Below are 19,458 nucleotides of genomic sequence, written 5' to 3' on the forward strand. Positions count from 1 at the left end.
GATTTATTTTTTATTTTATTCTTTACTTTCTATTGAATTAACTATGTTTTTATAAAGTACCATACTGTAGAGTACTATGTCCCTTTATGAGACTACATTTCATTGGTGCTTTTGGGTAGACAGAAAAGATTATTCGCTTCAATAGGGAATGATCATCTGAGTAACGAACAGGGTAATTGATTGAATTTAAAGTTACAAATTAGGTTAGATACAAATATTTAATGTTACTAATGTCACCTTTTTTGTTATTGGTCCACTTTTTAAATCATACAATTTTATTTCAACAAAAAAATAAGCACCGTAGTATTGTTATTAAATATTGCTCAGTAAAACTGAGGCAACCTTAAAGGCCTTACTAGTTAATGTGGCCCATACACAGTATGAAAGTTAATTCATAGGTATATTTCTGCAGAGGTGGAATGAAATGTAATGGTGATTTAAAACCATGTGTTTGGAAAGGATTACGCAGAGACACAGAGGCTGCTGAGCAGCGATAACGTCAACCAGGAAGCTCTCCTGTGCTACGCCCGGGAGGCTGCAGACTTTGGCACAAACTACCAGCTTCCCACGCTGGATTTTGCCATGAACCACTGCGGCCAGCCGGACGTGGCCATGTTCGACTTCACCAGCATGCACGCCTCTGAGAACGCTGCTCTAGTCAGGGAGAGGTTTGGACACCAGTTGCTGGTGGCGCTCGTGGGCGACAGCCTGCTGGAGGTGAGGGGATGTGATTGATGTTCCTTAATTCTGTTCTAATGTCATCTCAAAATTATTGAAGTCATTTTCTAAATGCACTAGCTACCATTGACGGCAATAGACTTTCAATCCGTTTATACCTGGAGACCCTTTCCAGTTGAAATAGCTGGACGTCCATTGTCATCAGTGGCAGCCAATGAATTAAGCCCCAAACTCATGCAACACTAGCAATAAGAAAATTGTCCAAATTGTCATACAAAATCTCCTAGTGAACAAGGTGTAAAACTCAAGGCTCTTTGGCCATACCCCGCCCACCATGTGATTTTGTGTGTACCGCAAACACAAATCATGTTTCTTACTGACATATAAAAATATCTTAATTTTCATCACTTTTAAAAATGTTGAGATTGTGAAGGCAATACAGATAACATTAAATCAAATAAACACAAAAACATTTTGAATAAGAAACTAGTATCACGTCTTCAAAATGTAATAAATGGCAAGTCAATTTTTCACCTACCTGTGCCGGAGCGACAAGTATTTTTGCTGATTCATATATTTTAAAAAACATCTTGGATTTTTTTTTGTTGCGGACAAATTTCTGCTGCACATAGGAATGAGCTTTTAAAGTATGTACTTTTGTTTTTATCTGTAGTAGAGTGAAAATATAGTGAAAATGAGCAGAAATGTGAATACTTATTTCATCAGTCGATTTACATATACTGTGGTACCTAGACATACGATCCCTTCGACACACAATGTTTTCGACATCCCATGTAAAATTTGACTCGCCATTTGTTTCTACATCCGACAACATGCTTGAAATACGATGATTTATGACAGCGCGGCAGTTTGTTTGTTTTACCACTGCGGATTTTCTTGTGAGAGAAATCAACAAGGGTTCCAAGAATGGCGGTGTTGAAAAAAGGAAAAAATGTGGCTTACCATTGAAATGAAGATGGAAATGATAGGAAAATATGAGCTTGGTGGGCTCATCCGTGAACTGGCTTGGCAATACGGCCGTAGAATGTCTACAATCTCGACGGTTCTCCTCAGACCTCCGTTCGCCAGTCTTTATAAGTTAAAGTGACGGTCATTATTATTGTAACATCGTCAAAAAAATCGCCAGCTTCGTCAGGTTTTTCAATCATTTATTTCAGAACTTTTGCAACACAACATGCCTACTGTCTGCCGCAGCTGAACAAAGTGAAAGTTAAGTCTCTTGGTCACTTTGTCAGCCACGCAGTGTGTTCAGGTACACCACGCAAAACACATCCGCCACATTGGAACCCGATTTGTTACATTATTTTTAGGGCTGTCAAAATTATCGCGTTAACGGGCGTTAATTTTTTAAAATTAATCACGTTAAAATATTTGACGCAATTAACGCATGCACTGAATGACCCGCTCACGCATTGCCTCAAACAGATTACAATGATGCCGTTTATGGACATTAAGAGTGAAGAGAATGCCACCGGCCACTTGGGGGCAGTGCCGTTCCATACTAATGTTATTGATTCTAAAAGAGGGAGAATTAGTAGTTGTGAGACGTTTATGCTGTAGGATTGGACATATTTCTGTAAATTTTCTTTCTTTTAGCGGCAATTATGTGTATTTTGGGTAAGATATGTTCAGAGATATATACGTTACAAAGGCGAGTGGACACAGGCGTTCTTTGGACCGCGCCGTTTATTGGCATAAGCTTCGGCAACTCCTTCACAACAAACATAAGTATCATTTAGTGAAAGCACAACAAAAATAATATTCCTATCTCTCAAAAAAAATAATGTTCACAAAAAGAAAAGCACTTCAGACTGTAGTAATGAGGCCCTATTCTTACACAGTTAAACAACAATGCAAAACGAACTGGCATTCCCAATCGAAATAGCTATGCAAAATACACATAAAACTTTGGACTTTGGTCACTCTGTTCTTATTATTGTTATTTTTATTCTTATTATTATTATATTAACTCTACTTTTGATTGAAAATTTTACAAATTTTATTAAAACGAAAGCATGAAGAGGGGTTTTAATATAAAATTGCTATAACTTGTAACTATAACATTTATCTTTTAAGAACTACAAGTCTTTCTATCCGTGGATCACTTCAACGGAAAAAATGTTAATAATGCCATTCGGGGATTTATTGTTATAATAAACAAATACAGTACTTGTGTACAGTATGTTGTATGTATATATCCGTCTTGTGTCTTATCTTTCCATTCCAACAATAATTTACAGAAAAATATGGCATATTTTAGAGATGGTTTGAATTGCGATTAATTACGATTAATTTTTAAGCTGTGATTAACTCGATTAAAATTTTTAATCGTATGACAGCCCTAATTATTATATATATATATTATTATTATTACTTTTATTATATTATTATTCCAATGTTTATTCATAATTTATTTGTTTTGCTCTGTGTAATTGCTATTTGCAATAGCACTAGCAGTATTTATTAAGGATTTAATGTAGGTTTTCGGGCTGAGGAACGAATTAATGGAATTATAATTAATTCTTATGGGAAAATCCTGCTCGACTTACAAACAAGGTGCTGGAATGAATTAACTTCGTATGTAGAGATACCACTGTATATATTTTCTACCTACGCGCATAAAATCTTAGGCTACAGTGCTACAGGCTACTGTAAAAACAAACTCTGGGTATCATTCAATTTTATTGTGTATATGTAATAATATGGAGCCATCAAACATTTCTATTGGTTGGTGTAGCCTGATTCACAGTCGCACCCTAATACTTTTGCCTGATCCATTTCCTCTGTTTTGTGCCGGCAGCCTTTCTGGCCTATGGGAACGGGCTGTGCAAGAGGTTTTCTGGCTGCTTTTGACACGGCCTGGATGGTTAAGAGCTGGGCTCGGGGTCGAGCGGTTCTCGAAGTGTTGGCAGAGAGGTATGCGCTCAAACGCGACTGTTATCCAAACAAATTCTTAACCCTTTATAGGAAAAGTGATTATTATTTTTGGTACCGGTAATTTAAACATAAGTTCACTTAACGTAGCTTCCACATATGAGGACATCACATTTTGAGTCATGTAGATCACAATTTTAACATTTGGTGTACCAACAAATGTGGCCTTTATGACCTAAAATGTGATGTCGACATTAAGATGCTAGTAAAAAAAAAAATGAATACAGTGGTACCTCTTCTTAAGAACGTCTCTACATACAGAATTATCAGGTTAAGATACGCCTCAACAGCAAAATGTTGCCGTTGTGGCAAAAATACAGTATGGCTGGTACTTGCAGCTCCTAGAGTTTACGGAACGTAACATACTTATAGCTACTCTGCATCTAATTGGCTAAGAGGGACCTCTCCTGTACGTGTCTGTGTGTATCCCAGCGTCCTCTTTATTTGTCCCTCGTGTTTCGACAGCTTTACATGTGTGTATTAACCTTTATTCTTTACTCTATTTTTGGATATTTACATTATGCTCAACTCAAATTTCATGTTTATTTTGCAATAATGTAATTGCAACATGTATTTTTTACGTTTTGATGCATTTTTTAATGCATTATAAAAAAATTCATGTCTGAATTTTGGGGGCTTGGTACTAAGCCTCCACAATATATTGTTTGATGTTTTGCTCCGTAAAAGCAGCAATTCACTAATCATCACCAAAATCATCATTCACTATTAAACCCCCTTAGCCTGGATTAAACGGTATTATATAAATACTAAGTATGTCCCGATCGCTTTTTTTGCACCCGAGTCCGAGTCACCTGTTTTTGACAATCTGCTGGTTCCGAGTCCCAATCCGATACAAAAAAGTTTTTTTTTTTTTTTTTTTTGCTTTGACTCTCACGCTGCCGGGAACAGCCTCTCACAATGAATGAGTTGCCACATAACACTTCCAACTGTGTACCAAGCTTAATGATGATTAAAACATTTGTGCCTTTCATAGTACAGCTACCGAGGTGTCTCTGGCCAGATCAAAGTTGCAAACCTGCCAATCATCGTTAATTTTAAGTACCAAATGCCCATTCCATTGTTGACCGAGAAAAACAGTTTGGTCGCACTGCTTAGCTGGAGGGAGGGTGAAAGGCTGTACGAGCATAAAGCAGAAAAACATAAATATTTTTTTAAAAGTAAACACCAGATCCTTTTCACCCGATTTAGATCTTCTGATAAATGGTGCGATCGGCCCGATTTCCGATCTTGTGATCGGATCGGGCCATCTCTAATGAATACAATGTGGTCATAGTGATTCAACCAAAGCCTTCCCAAGCAGATACTGTATTTTCAAGTCATCTGGTGAAAATTCGCAATATTGCAACCCCCCCTAAAAAGTCGCAATGTCAGTTTTTTCCAATGTCGTTCAGCTCTACTTGGAGAGGATTAGGGCATTTACATTTACATGGAAAATGCGTCTCTACTAACAGAATTTTCAAGTTAAGAAACTACTTCCAGAACCAATTAATTTCGTAAGTAGAGGTACCGCTGTATCATGAAAAAGTTGCTTGTAGTAATTACATTTAAAAAGTGAAACTTCTGTATTATAATCATGTGGTTCTTTTATTTCGCTGGTTGTAACTGAAAAATAACAAAAACCAAATTGAATACGGTTTCATAACTATTTCAATATTCATTTGAATATTGGGCATTTTGACAATCAAAATGGATTGTTTGTCTAGCAATGTCAATGGCAGCCAATGAGTTAAATGGATGCCCTGTAAACAGGCATGAAAATCTCTCACCTTTTGGCGAAATTCGCCGTTTTGAAGTCAAAAAGGGCGACCTACGTGAATTGCGTAGATCCGAGGAGAAATTCTTTTTGGGAGGAGAGGAGGGGGGGGGTGTCGGGAGGTTTTATTTAATTATTATTATTATTATTATTATTATTATCATCATGTGATTAATTTAGTACGTAAACTGAGCACTTAAGAACACAGTCAGCAAATCCTTCTAGATGCTTCGCTGACGAGAACCAATCATCGGCCCAAGCTGCATTCAATTATTCCAAACGCGCGCACTCCTTACTGTACATGGAGTGCTCGGAGAGCCTTTGGTTGCATTGCAAAAATGCAAAAACAAAAAGCAGGCCTTATCCACACCGGGGCAGACCAGAGCGCAGCATACACACTTGCTTGTATTTGCCAGCAGATTGAATTTGGTGAGTAATGGTTTCAATCGGTTTCACATTTTGCGATATAAAAAAGTTACTGCCATTCGTTGCAGCTTGCGTTGAACACTGCCAGAGCTAGCCAAATCTCCCATGAAAAAAAATAGCTCCCGTTAAATTGGTGTCAAGCTTGTGTATTTAGCGGTAATATAAACGAAGAAACACACTGTTGAGTCAAATTAAGCGGCATGCTCTCGGATGGAGGGGGCGCCTCACATCGCTCCCGCCGTCCGCCGGAGACGCGTTATTTTCGGCTTTAGATTTGACCGGTGTCGGCACAACACCGGCCCGACGAGTGGTGGGAATGAGTCCTGCTTCTTAAAGCTTTTCAGAAATACAGGGATCCCTCGTTTTTCGCGGTTAATGAGGACCAGAACCCGCCGCAATAAGTGAAAACCGCGAAGTAGCCGCCCCCCCCCCCATTTTTTGTGCGCGTTCAATGCATTTATTCAGATTTTACATTGGAAAAAGGATACATATATATGACGTTTTTTCACTTCTTTCACCAAAGTATCATTTATAAATGGTTTTCAAGCACTTCAAAATGTAAGAATTATGATAAGTTTTAAACATGTTACTGCCCCACCGAATTATTTTCAAACAAGAATAAAGTAGTAAGAAAATGCTTGGCTTTATTAAATGCTTCAAAGTGAGTCTACTCAAACCCTCTAAGGCTTTGGTAAACGGTGAAGTGACTTTTTTTGGGATTAAAAGTATATACTGTATTTTGATTGAAGCAACTTGTTTTTTGATAGAAGTAACTTTGTTTTTTGATTGAATAATAAAAACACAAATCTACCTCCATCGTTATTGAGAGAGAGAGAAATTAAGAAAGCTTTAAAACTAAAAGCCACCGGGGAGTGTTTTTTTTTTTTTTTTTTTTTAAATATTTATATTTCATTACATAGACATGCCTCGTAGGGAAAGGAGATTGAGGGATGAAAAAAGGAGTTGGATGAGGCTGCTAAAGGCAGTGGATACCTCATCAGCTGGGTGAATAGCAGACCTGGTAAGAACAAGTTTGCAAGGATAGTCGGGTATTAAATACAATTATAAACACAATTACAATGTTATTTTTCTATAAGATTTTATGTCATTGCTTTATTAATCATTAGGTGCTAGAGTTGTTAAGTATGGATCATAATGAAATAATACTTTTGAGAAAACTGTCCTGTTGGTGGCTTAGTGACCATCTGATGTGGTTTGTTCTCAGATGAACAAGTTGAGGAAGGAAGTTTTGATGCAGAGGTTGAAGGAAGAAAAGAGGCAGACTGACTGAGTCACAGCCAGAAAGTGTTGATGACAGTTTTGATTTCTATTCACTGTTGCCCCTTCCCAATTAAAGTATGTCACAGTCGCAGCCAATTATTATCTAAAGCTGGTTAAAATTGAAGTTATGTTGTTTTAAGGTGTATTAAATACTTGTTCATGTGCCCCTTTTGATCTACGAGCACCCGCCCCTCCACCGGTCTCTGCACGGCCCTGCTGAAACACAGTGTGGGTCGACAGAGCTCAGTATTTTGTTGGGGTGTACAGTGTACTGGAACATATTTCCTCCACACCCTTCTCACCTTTTTAACCCCTGACCCATTTTCATGCCTGTGTAAAGGAGTAACTGGGCTCACTCCCATGCCAAGGCACCACTGTATTTTTATTCTTCGGTTTTGTGTATATTTAGGGAAAGCATTTACAGGTTGCTCCCGCAAACAACACCCGAAAACATTGCCAAAAACTTGGAACAGTACACCATCGACCCGGCGACAAGATACCCCAACCTCATCTCTTCATGTGTCAGGCCTCACCAGGTATAAAATAATAGAGGGATTCTATTTTTGTTGTTGTTGTTGTTTGTTTGTTGTTTTTGCACCCACTCTTATTTTTCCAACTTTTTTTAGGTGCGTCACCTATACTTGAATGGAGAGCTGAATTCGTGCTCTCTGGAGCGTGCTGCCTCCATCCGTCGACCTGTTAATGTTTGCAGGCGAGGTAAAGAATTCACAATGCTTAGCACTGTCAGATAACTTTTTACTTTGAAATGTGTTTTTTTTTTCAAGCTATAAGTAGCTTGCACTCACAATGAAAGTCATATTCTGTGGTTTGTTTTTACATGTGGGTTCACTGCAAAGAGGAAGCTATAAAATGGGAGTGACCGTGCAAAAAAGTCTGACTGGCCAAGTTCAGAGTTACTTTAGCTTCCTGTTTTCAATCTAAACTGAAGAAAAGTTCCATTCAAAAGTGTTCCGTGTAGATCTTGACGAAATGTGAGCCCAGGGCTCGTTCTTGACCTTTGCATCAACTTCCTGTGGTGCGTAAACCAACTTTTTGATGTCTCCTCCATAGAATCTGAGATTCGACCGGCCAGGCTTCTCACGTGGTGCCAGAAACAGACAGAAGCTTACAGGAATGTAAAAATCACGGACCTGACATCCTCTTGGAGTAGCGGACTGGCCTTGTGTGCCTTGATCCACAGGTTCAAACCTCATCTGATGTACGTAAACTGTCAGAAAGCAGCAATGAAGACTTATTTTGCTAATTACAATTTTACAAACTAACGATCGACCCTGCTGTGTGTGTTAAATACATGCTGTTCTTTGGTTTTCTCTTTATACCTCCTTTATTACACATCTCGATGAATCCATTTACAGAAAAATCATAACCTCCCCTGCTTAAATTATGGCCTTCGTACCTTCTCGCTTGCCCCTGCAATTTTATGTGGTCCTGCAAGTCCCTCCTCCTATGTAGGCCTGTCAGTGCAGTGGAATTCTGTAAAGCACGGGTGTCAAACTCTTCTTTACGCGGAACACATGTCCGCCCTTTGGCTGCCACATTTTATGGGCTAATTGACAAGCAAATGAATCGACAACTATTTTTGATAATCGATCAATCATTTAGCGATGCCATTGACCTCAAATTGCTATGTTTTAGCTTCTTAATTGCGAATATATATATTAATTTAATTTACTTTTTTTTTAATGCGGAAAATGTATTTTTTAATTTATTTTTTATAATAATAATAATTTTGAAAAATAATCAAAAATATTCTTTTTTTTTCATTTTTATTTACATTTTTAAATAAATCCTTTCACGAACATCTACCGGTATTCAAAAGTAATCATTTGCTTAATTTTAATGTTTTATTTTGAATGAGATACATTTTTTACTCATGGCTTTTTGTTAAATAAAAAAAAAAGAATTATTTTGTTAAACAAAAATGAATTAATTTCATAATTATTACATTTTAAATATTGATTCCCCCCACCCACCCAAATGGATCCTTCAGTCAATTAATTTATTTATATATATATATATGAGGCGAGCTGGATCCTGCCCCGGGCCCTAAGGACACCTGTGCTCTGAAGTGAATAATTGCAGAAGTTAGAAACTTAAAAAACAGAAAAAGGGGGGTTAAGAGGTGTGTTTTGAGGTTGGGCCACCTTGAGCCATAGATTTTATGCAGGTTTTTTTAAGCAATTTCTATGGTACACACAATATATACTATAATGAACAATACTATAAAACAAAAGTTTCATACATAACTACGGTTCTATGAATCCCGAATTACCGTCAGAGGAGGTGCTAAAAGCAATTGATGTTCCCTTTGCGGATGATGTACTTGATTATCTGCCCCCCATCACACCCATATCACTTTTTGTCCCTCAGAGACTTTGAGTCGTTAAATGAGGAAAACCTGACCGACAACCTCCAGCTGGCGTTTGACATTGCGGAGCGAGAATTTGGAATTAGACCATTCGTGTCTACAAAAGAGCTGAAGGTGTCCTCGGAGCTAGATAAGACCAATGTCATCAACTTCCTTTCCAAATTCTACGAACTCTTCAGAGGCACACCTTTACCTGATACAGGTAATAAACTCAGAATATACCCAGTTTATTATTTTTTTCTTTCTATGTAGTACCAGGTTTTGTAGAAAAGAAGTGCAACTCCAGACAAAGAATCTTTTCCTTTTAGACTTGATTTCCTGTGTGTGTTATGAATTCCTACCAGTCAGAATGCTGCAATGTGTGGAATGTGTATTTGTACCAGCGCTGTGGACTGACACACTCAAAAGAGCCACTCCCTTCATTTAACTTCATCCATCCGTTAAGATTACGATGATATGCCAGCATCAATTCACCGTCTACTTATTTCCATGACTGTAGTCTGCTATGCGCATTATGCACTGATATTATTTGACATTTATGGCTGCGTGATGTGGAAAGTCTGAGAACTTTAATGCAGTCACATGTTACACCACAGGCTCCAGAAGAGTGGATGAAAACAGTGAAGATTATCCATCTAAGGAAGTCCGAAGTAATAATAACTTTCTTAATCTTGCTGTGCCACGGAAACGAGTTCCCAAGGTAAAATTACGATTGTGTTTAGCATTATGGTTTTTTGATTGTAAACTAGTTTTTGTGCATTTTAAAACTTAAAAAAAAAAAAAAACTTTATTCATCCCTCTCTGCTGGACTTGTAGGATGAGAAAAAGACAGATGGTACAGATCCCACTTATAAGAGGAGGAGAAAATTTTGCACCTACCTGGAGGAGGTTTGTTGAAATATTTGACTCATCACTGCTAACTAGATTATTTGACTTTGCTTCAGAATTGTGAATTTAGACATGGCATTTTGAAATACACAAGGCCTCGATTTATTTCTTGTGTTTTGATTGTCCCAGGATCTTTTTTTGCTGTGGTGTTGATTGGATTAAAATCTTGAACACATTCAGAAATAGTACTAATTTTTGGACTACATGGCCCACCTGACTGTATACATTACCCACCATTTTAGAAGAAATCTGTATTTATTCAGATATTAACTGTTGTGGACCATAAGCCGCAGGGATATTATGGGATACAGTGGTACCTCTAGATACGAAGTTAATTCATTCCAGGACCTTGTTTGTAACTCAAAATGGTAATATGTCGAGAAGGATTTTCCCATAAGAATACATTATAATTCCATTATTTCGTTCCACAGCCTGAAAACCTACACTAAATCCTTAATAAATACTGCTGGTACCATTACAAATGGCGATTACACATAGCTAAACAAATAAATTATGAATAAAAATCGGAATAATAATATAATAATTAGAGATGCCGATCGATCGGGTCCGATCACGTCATTTTCAAAGTATCGGAATCGGCAAAAAAATATCGGCCATGCCTTTTTTTAATATATATATATTTTTCAATTAAAATGTTTTCTAATTGTATTTAACGTTACAGGCATAATATGATACACTTATCCAGCGTCTTTAGTTTAGGCTTAAGGTAGGGTTATCAAATTTATCCCAATAACGGCGGTAATTAATTTTTTCAAAAATGTATCACATTAAAATATTTAACGCAATTAATGCATGCGCTGCACGACCCACTCACGCATTGTCGCGCTCCATCTGTAATGGCGCCGTTTTGCCAATATAGAGAGATAAAAGGCAGCATAAAATGAGTAGAGTGAATTTTGGCAGCCTTGGGAGCCTTATTTTAATTGACTAAAGCCTTACAATCCCTCTCCCTACGACTAGAAATATCATGAGAAGCAATGTGGGGAAGCGAGGTAACAATTGATCTTTTTCTTAACACTTTGGATTACAGTCCATCGCAGAGAAGATATATGAATTGTAGCACTACGCACAGTCGTGGTTTAACTTGTCATGGTTCCACTTCCCATCATGCATTGGGCATCGCCTTCAGTATCATTTACTGAAAGCTCAACAAATACACTAGATGGCAATATTTAGTCACAATATACAAAGTCACAAGTCTTTCTATCCGTGGATCCCTCTCACAGAAAGAATGTTAATAATGTAAATGCCATCTTCAGGATTTATTGTCATAATAAACAAATACAGTACTTATGTACTGTATGTTGAATGTATATATTCGTCCGAGTTTTATTCATTTTTTTCTTAATGCATTGCCAAAATGTATATGATCGGGAAAAATTATCGGGAATGATTGGAATTGAATCGGGAGCAAAAAAAAGCAATCGGATCGGGAAATATCGGGATCGGCAGATACTCGAACTAAAACGATCGGGAGCAAAAAAACATGCTCGGAACAACCGTAATAATAATAATTCCTGTAATAATGTAACGAATCGGTTTCTAATGTGGCGGACGTGTTTTGCGTTCTGTACCTGAACACATTGCGTGGCTGACGTGTCAGAGAGAAGGGTTCGGTGAGATTTTACTTTCTTGGTTTCAACTACGGCAGACAGTAGGCGTGGGGTGTTGCACAAGTTCTGACATAAATGATTGAAAACCTGACGCAGCTGGTGATTTCTTTGGCGGTGTTACCACAATAATAACTGTCAACTTATAAAGACTGGCGAACAAAGGTCTGAGGAGGACCGTCAAGATCGTAGACATTCTACGGCCGTATTGTCGAGACAATTCAAGGACGTGCACACCACGCTCAAATTTTCTATCATTTCCATCTTCATTTCAATTGTAAGCCTCACCTTTTTCCTTTTTTTACTACCTGCACTAACCTTATTGGAACCCATGTTTATTTCTCTCACAAGAAAATCCGCCACGTGTCCGTCTTGCGGCAAAAGAAAGAAACTGCATCGGTGTAACAAATCGTCGTATTTTGAGTATGTCGTCGGATGTAGAAACAAATGGCGAGTCAAATTTTACGTCGGATGTCGAACAGATTGTGTGTTGAAGCGATCGTATGTTGAGATACCACTGTATTTGCCTGAAAAATGTCAAATCGATAATTTTTTTCTAAAATCGTTCAGCCCTCGAGGCGAACCTAGGTTTATGTAAATAATTCAGAGTACGTGCTGTGGTAGTTAATGAAATAAAATCTACATTAGAAACAACCAAACGACAATGATCGCTGCTAGCTCTCCCCAGTGAAAATGGATTGGACGTCTATTGCCATCAACAGCAGCCAAAAATGTTAATTTTGTTGTTGTTTACTGTTATTTTAATGCTTTTGAATCCAATTTAGAGTGTTAAAAAACAGTGAAATATACAATTTTGACGTATATTTCCCTTTCAGGCCTCCAATTCTTCCACTAAAGGGACCTCGTCATGGGACGGAAGACAACCCAAAGAGAACAAAGTGCGCTCATTGGCGACACAGTTACAAGCCAAAATGGAAAGCAGGTCAACCTACACCCAAAGGAAACAGGTATAGTCAGCGCCTTTCATTTTTAGTATAAATTACATAGTTCCTATCTTCAACTGCAGTTACTTGGACCTTCAGGAGGGTTTTTCTGCTAAATGCGTTACTTTTCCTGCTGCTAACGTTTTTCTTTTCTGCTCTCTTCAGCCCAGCATTTGATCTTTTCAGCCTCTCCCAGCCCTGTGCCTTTTTATTAACTCTCTTCCAACCTTTCTGCCAAATCCCAGTCAGACTGCAAGAGTTCCTCCTCTCTTCAAACTCTCGACTCTGCCGAGTATGCGCGCTTTAAAATATCGCCTCCCACCACGCCCGAGCTTCCATCTGAGACACAGGTAGTGCTGTGAAGTTGGGAAACAGAAACAGTCTACATATTATTCACGTTCACGTGAACATTTACAAAAATTGGCACGCTTAACTACTGTGAGCTGTTCAGCTCATTTAGAAGAACATACTGGTAGGTTTTTACATTCTTTAGCCCTCATCTTATCAGCATTCATCAAATTCATTTGTGTGTCATTGAAACACTGCCAGATTTTTTTTTGCCCTGCAATCATAATGTGAAGTTTTAAAAAAAAATTTAATTCATTAATTTTGGGGGGTTCTACCACTTCTGCAGTATAATTCATTGACTGCCATTGACGGCTAAAGACATCCAATCCATTTTGACTGGGGGGGGGGCTCATAGCAGATGATCACTCTCAGTCATCCCGGTCAAAATGGATTGGACATCTCGTGCCGTCAATGACATTGAAACATACAGGTAAATTAAAAAAGAAAATAACTTAAGAGTGTTATTGGGAGCTAATAACCACAATATATTTCTGTTTTGATGCATTTTCTTTTCTTTTTATTAGCATTCTAGTAATCTATAAATCTATGTATTCATTAATAAAAATACATTATCGTATTTTTCGGACTATAAGTCGCACCTGAGTATAAGTCGCACCAGCCATAAAATGCCCAACGAAGAGAAAAAAAACATATATAAGTCACACCAGCGTATAAGTCACATTTTGGGGGGAAATTTACTCGATAAAATCCAACACATAGAACAGATATGTCATCTTGGAAGGCAATTTAAAATAAAAATACTGATAGAGAACGACATGCTGAATAAGTGTACAGTATGATAATGTTACATGCTGCATGGCCGGTATGTAAACGTAAAATAGCTATTAAGAGTTCTTCAGATAACTATAACATAAAGAACATGGTATCAAGTTTACCAAACCATCAGTGTCACTCCAAAACAACCAAATAACATGTGAAATAATATCATTTTGTGTTAATAATTTCACATATAAGTCGCTACAGAGTATAAGTCGCACCCCAAGCCAAACTATGAAAAAAAAAAAAAACCTACGACTTATACTCCGAAAAATACAGTAGATAAATTAATATATAAAGTACAATAATGGCTAATAATATACAGTAACTGTAATTGAGCCCTGGCGTCCGCATAAACTATGTGCACATCACATAGGTTATGTGTTAGCTTGAATGATCCAAAATGTGATGTCCAAGTATGTGGAAACCAAGTCTTTATGAGTTTTATTTATTTATTTATTCATTTCTAATCACCAAAAAGAAGTTACAAGAAAACGTCCTAATTCTAAGAATTTTCTAAAAATTTGGCCACTAGGAGCAGCTCTTTTGCACTGAGAATTTTTAGGAATACCTGCCCTGGTTTGTTTATCCAACAGCCATGTTTTGGAACCCATAGGTATCACAAATATATAGAACAATTAAATGTTAAAAACATTCTGTGAGCCAATCGGGAGGGCCGCCATCACTTGCCGGACACTCTTTGTTAGTGCCATTTGATAAACATAACATTACAGTCAATGGAGTGTGTACTTTGAAAGAGCTACTAATTGCTCCATTTTCAATTGATTTTCAAACCGCTTGGGGCGTACTTAACAGTAATTATAAATATTTTTACAACATCCAACCTGAATTATAGTTGTTGCAGTTTGTTGTAAACCAAACTGTCTGGAAACCTGTCAAGATTTTGCTGCGTTTAGGGTATTTTAGTGTAAAATGTTATCAAATATTTAGTGGAGGGGCGGCGTGTCTCAGTGGTAGAGTAGTCGTACCCCAACCCAGAGGATTCGATTCTTCGCTCTGATGACCTCGTCTCAGGCTACGTCTACACTAGGACGGATAATTGTCTTAAACGTGTAATTAGTTGGACTATACAGCATGTCGGCTACACTAATATACCTATTATCCGGATTAGTTGTTACACGGATAATTTAGGAGGGTGATATTGCCCGCCGCTTAATATGAACTGCTGTCTCTGTACAACAATCGGATACTAAGGAAGTTACGTCATGCCGTCGCCATTTTTAGTGCGGCATGACGGCCTCGTAAACAATGATCACAATGTGTCATCCCTGCTCCTTTTTCTTTTCCACACATTTTCCTTGAACCTTCAAACTACGTTGCAATAATATGCTTCAATTCAGTACCCATTTGTGGCCCTCCCTTCGCGGATGATGCGGAGATGAGCATTTTTACAGAGCTGGTCTCCGGCGTTGTCTCTGGTCAGCCAGCTGCAGGGCTGGCCCCTCCCAACTCAATGCCGACCGAACATGAGTATATAAAAATGCATAGAGGAAAATTTAACCCCGAAAAGTCACCTGCGTGGTACCCCTAGTCCAGTGCTTCTCAATTATTTTCTGTTACGCCCCCTTGAGGAAGACGTAAATGTTTCGCGCCCCCCCAAACTCTGCCGTCACTGTAAATAGTATCATTTGTCTATAATATTACTATTATAACTACGCCTCTGCCTCAAATTTTATCCTTTTTTCTTCTATTAGGGAAAATAACAGATCAACTTATAAAGTATAACTTTATTAACATTGTTTTGTTTGTAACAGAAAAGACAACGCGCATCAATTTGCCTGAATTAAAAAAAAAAAAAAAAAAAAAAAAGTCACATCCAAACTGTAAAAATACACTCAAGGTACATTTTTGACCATTTGATACTGAAAAATAAAATCAGTAAATAATAACAAATTCAAATTGATTAGAAACATTAACTCATGAGGACAATATGCCAAAAAATTTGACCGAAAAAACAAAACTGAATAGAAGAAGAAGAAAAAAAAAAAGTGTCATTGGACAGAAGAACAGTTTTTATTTTCGCTGCTCCCAGTGTCACCTCCAGTTTGCAATGATGTGGGGTTATATTGCACCGAGCATGCTAACCGTGCTCACTGGTTTACTGATATAACACTGACAAAGCGGGACGATTGTTGGCAATATTCGGCACGTTTTCGCTGAAAAACAACCAAGCGGCTTATCAATGAGATTGGGGTCTAATGTCTTCAAGTGGCGTCTTACTTGATTTGGCTTCCGGCTGTCCGCTATAATCATTTTTAGACACAGTAAACAGTGGTCTTTCCTCGTCTACCACTGTATTAAATGTCAAAGTCAAAAGGCAAACGGCCCGAAAAAAGCGCATTCTCGGCGGCCGAGGGAGAACCGTAGGTGAGGGCAGTCGTCGTGACGATCCCAAGCCGAAAATGGCACTTCTCGGGCGGTCACGTGAGAACCGGAGAAGACAGTGGGTCGCTGCGTGAGTCCGGCCGGAAAACGGCTTTCGAAAACGGCGCACAGCTCTCCAGCTCTTCATGAGTCTCTTCCGTGTGCTCTTGCTTACTTCAAAAATACTGTGCGCACTTTGAAAATGAGAGCGCCACTGCCACCAACTGAGTGGATGTGCAAGTACACTTTATTCTAGTACGGCAAAAAAAAAACAAAAAAAAAACATGTTCCCCGAGGTCACACGCGCCACCCCTGGCATCGCCCCACTATTTGAGAAGTACTACCCTAGTCAAAGAGGCACGCGATCAGTTTTTTCCATGACATTTTGCCTGTCAAAACTGTCGCCACTTCCAGGATCGCCACTGTTATGCACAAGTACTCCTGGTTGCGGCTTCCAGGAAATATACACAGCGCCGCACCGTATGCTTCTATTTGTTATTTTCCAAGTGGTGAGAGCGCAACTGAGCAGCGATTGTAACATCCCAAGTAACGATGTCAGGCTTTCGTTGTTTTCTAAAGATTTATTTCAATCACAGCTTGGCGACTGCTCGTAGAAGCCGAGCGTGCTCTCCCTTCACTCTCGCTCCCGCGTGATGCGTTCAATTGTGCTCGCGGAAAATACAGTGATCACAAAATGCAGTTTCCGACCTCTGGTCTAGAAGGTGTATTAATTTTGAAATCTCCCGCCAGCAAGTAATGAGTTTCCGGTTCAGAGGTAAACAGCGCGGGCGATGATGTAACATATGAGGCTGCTCCTTTCTACACATGCATAGTTTGCGCAAATGCAGGTGTACCTTGCAGAAGCGGGGGGCTTTAAACGCACCTTAAACGTAAGTGCGGAGAGGTATAAAAATAGTTCGGCAAAATACCCCGGAGAAAATTATCCGTCCTAGTGTAGACGTAGCCTAAGTATCCTTAAGCAAGATACTGAACCCCACGTTGCTCCTGGTGCAAGATAGTAGAAAGATAAGGATATAGTGTGAAAGTGCTTTCAGAGCCTAAAAGGTGGAAAGGCACTATACATTTATAATAATAATAATACATTTTATTTATAACGCACTTTACATTTGAAAACAAATATCAAAGTGCACATCGCCAGAAAAAAATAAAATAAATAAAAAGACTAAGAATAAAAGAGGAAAAGCAAAACAGGCAGAAGCACAGATAAAATCAGATACCAATCAGATAAAAAGCCTGCTGCTTGCAAAACGTGTTAACGAGCATGCTCCAAAAATCGTCACAACAAAGTGCCAACAATAACACATATAGGTCTTTACATTAACGTATTCCTAAACGTCTCCCAGATTTGCATTCCCAATTTCCGCTAAATTCATGAGTGGATGTTAAGTTTACGAATAGAGTATAGCACGTGTCAAGGGAGAAGGTTCAGTCTGCACAAAAGTGGCTCACAACAATAAAGTTACCCCTTCATTTCTAGGCATGCCGCAGTCATTTCCAGATAGGTCCCCATTTCCCAACGCGACCCGTTTTGCAAGTCGCAGACAGACCCTTCTCAAAGGTCTTGATTGAGTTGATTGCGTAATTTTATCCCCAAATAAAGCTTGGCTAGTAATAAATTTGCTGGAATGGATTATCACTTAAAGCTGATTGCATAAGGAAATCAATCGCTGCAAAACTAGTAAACAGTTTATTTCGGTGTGCAACAAGCTGAGGAACGGTCTGACAGGTTGAAAGGTTCCATTCATGACAGTCTTTGTCATCACTTTTCAGTTTGAAGTCAGTCTCCGACGCACAGCGCAGAATTTAGTCTCTGTGGAGTCTCGACACAAACCCCGCCAGCTCCCGCCTCAGTCACAGTGCGACTTCTCCATAGTGAGGCTCAGACATGTTGCTCAGACACATGAGCTTGTCGAGACCTCGCCAGAACCGGAGGGCGAAGTGTTTACCGCGCCCTCCGTCCACTCTGCAGTCGCGTTCATGTCCAGAGTCCTTCAGCGCCTCAAGGAGGTGGATGAACTCATTTGTGAGGTGAAGTCTCTCTCCCTCCTCATGCCTTCTGTCATTTTGTTGCATGCATTCATGGTGTGTGAAGTCATGTTAATTACAGTGTAGCTCAAGTGTGCAACATGCGGTCAGACAGTGAAGTCACTCCTGTTATTATCACAAAGGAGTTGAAAGAAAATGACGTTAATGTTTGAGTTTGGCCATATATTGCTGCTCCAGTTGGTTAGTGATCAGAGATGACTGTGTCATTTCTGTCTGTACTTGTGCAGAAGCTGCTGAGTCGCTCTTGTGTCACAAGACAAATGGCGAGATTGATCTTTTTTTTTTTTTTTCTCCGTTTCACGTTTTAGAGAAAAGCTCAATCCCAACAAACTAGAGAGTTTCAGTCAAAGAGCATTAAAGAGAAAGCACTTCACCTGCGTGGTTTGATCTCAGCAGACAGCTCTGTTGGTATCAAGGTGATTATCACATGCTCGCCTTTTGAACCCCACTGGTTTGTGTTTGCTTGCATGTTAGGACATTCTTGTGGCATGGAATTTATTTTATGTCCAGTATGAATTATGATTAGCGTTAGTTGGTGTTATTGATTTTGAAATATTCAAAACTGTTTACAACTAACAGGCAATTCCAATATACGACAAGCACAAAACTTAAAATCAGCAATAAAATGATCAATTCCAAATTGTTATTAAAATAATGTACATAAAGGATGTTAAATTTCAAACTGTTTATTTCCTGAATGTGTAATTTTCTTGACATTACCACATATTTAATTAAAAAAAAAAAAAAAAAAAAAAAAAAAAAACTGATATACAGTATACATTGTTATTAATGTACTTGTTAAATATTTTTGGTACTATTTTCTTTTTCATAGTAAATAAAAAGGAAACATAAAGGAATAACTGTTAAATTTAAAATTATTTTACCAATATCTTTAATTATGTATAATTTCCCCAA

The 19,458-nt window shown here is 38.4% G+C and overlaps 1 protein-coding gene across 5 annotated transcripts in view; it reads left to right on the forward strand.

Annotated features, from left to right (window-relative positions):
• mical2a (microtubule associated monooxygenase, calponin and LIM domain containing 2a) overlaps positions 1-19,458 on the forward strand; it is a 64,934-nt gene that overhangs the window by 28,750 nt on the left and 16,726 nt on the right. For 3 of the 5 annotated variants that reach the window (XM_057855523.1, XM_057855599.1, XM_057855453.1), the window contains 12 exons: positions 460-717; positions 3,500-3,615; positions 7,524-7,650; positions 7,741-7,831; positions 8,186-8,333; positions 9,506-9,705; positions 10,100-10,203; positions 10,320-10,391; positions 12,859-12,990; positions 13,212-13,316; positions 18,268-18,525; positions 18,852-18,959. In XM_057855523.1, the coding sequence (XP_057711506.1) occupies positions 460-717; positions 3,500-3,615; positions 7,524-7,650; positions 7,741-7,831; positions 8,186-8,333; positions 9,506-9,705; positions 10,100-10,203; positions 10,320-10,391; positions 12,859-12,990; positions 13,212-13,316; positions 18,268-18,525; positions 18,852-18,959 (1,719 nt within the window). The remainder of the gene's footprint in view (positions 1-459; positions 718-3,499; positions 3,616-7,523; positions 7,651-7,740; positions 7,832-8,185; positions 8,334-9,505; positions 9,706-10,099; positions 10,204-10,319; positions 10,392-12,858; positions 12,991-13,211; positions 13,317-18,267; positions 18,526-18,851; positions 18,960-19,458) is intronic. The other 2 variants (XM_057855679.1, XM_057855760.1) reach the window with 2 other exon arrangements.

This window comes from Corythoichthys intestinalis, chromosome 1 (assembly GCF_030265065.1).
Source record: "Corythoichthys intestinalis isolate RoL2023-P3 chromosome 1, ASM3026506v1, whole genome shotgun sequence".
Classification (NCBI taxonomy): domain Eukaryota; kingdom Metazoa; phylum Chordata; class Actinopteri; order Syngnathiformes; family Syngnathidae; genus Corythoichthys; species Corythoichthys intestinalis.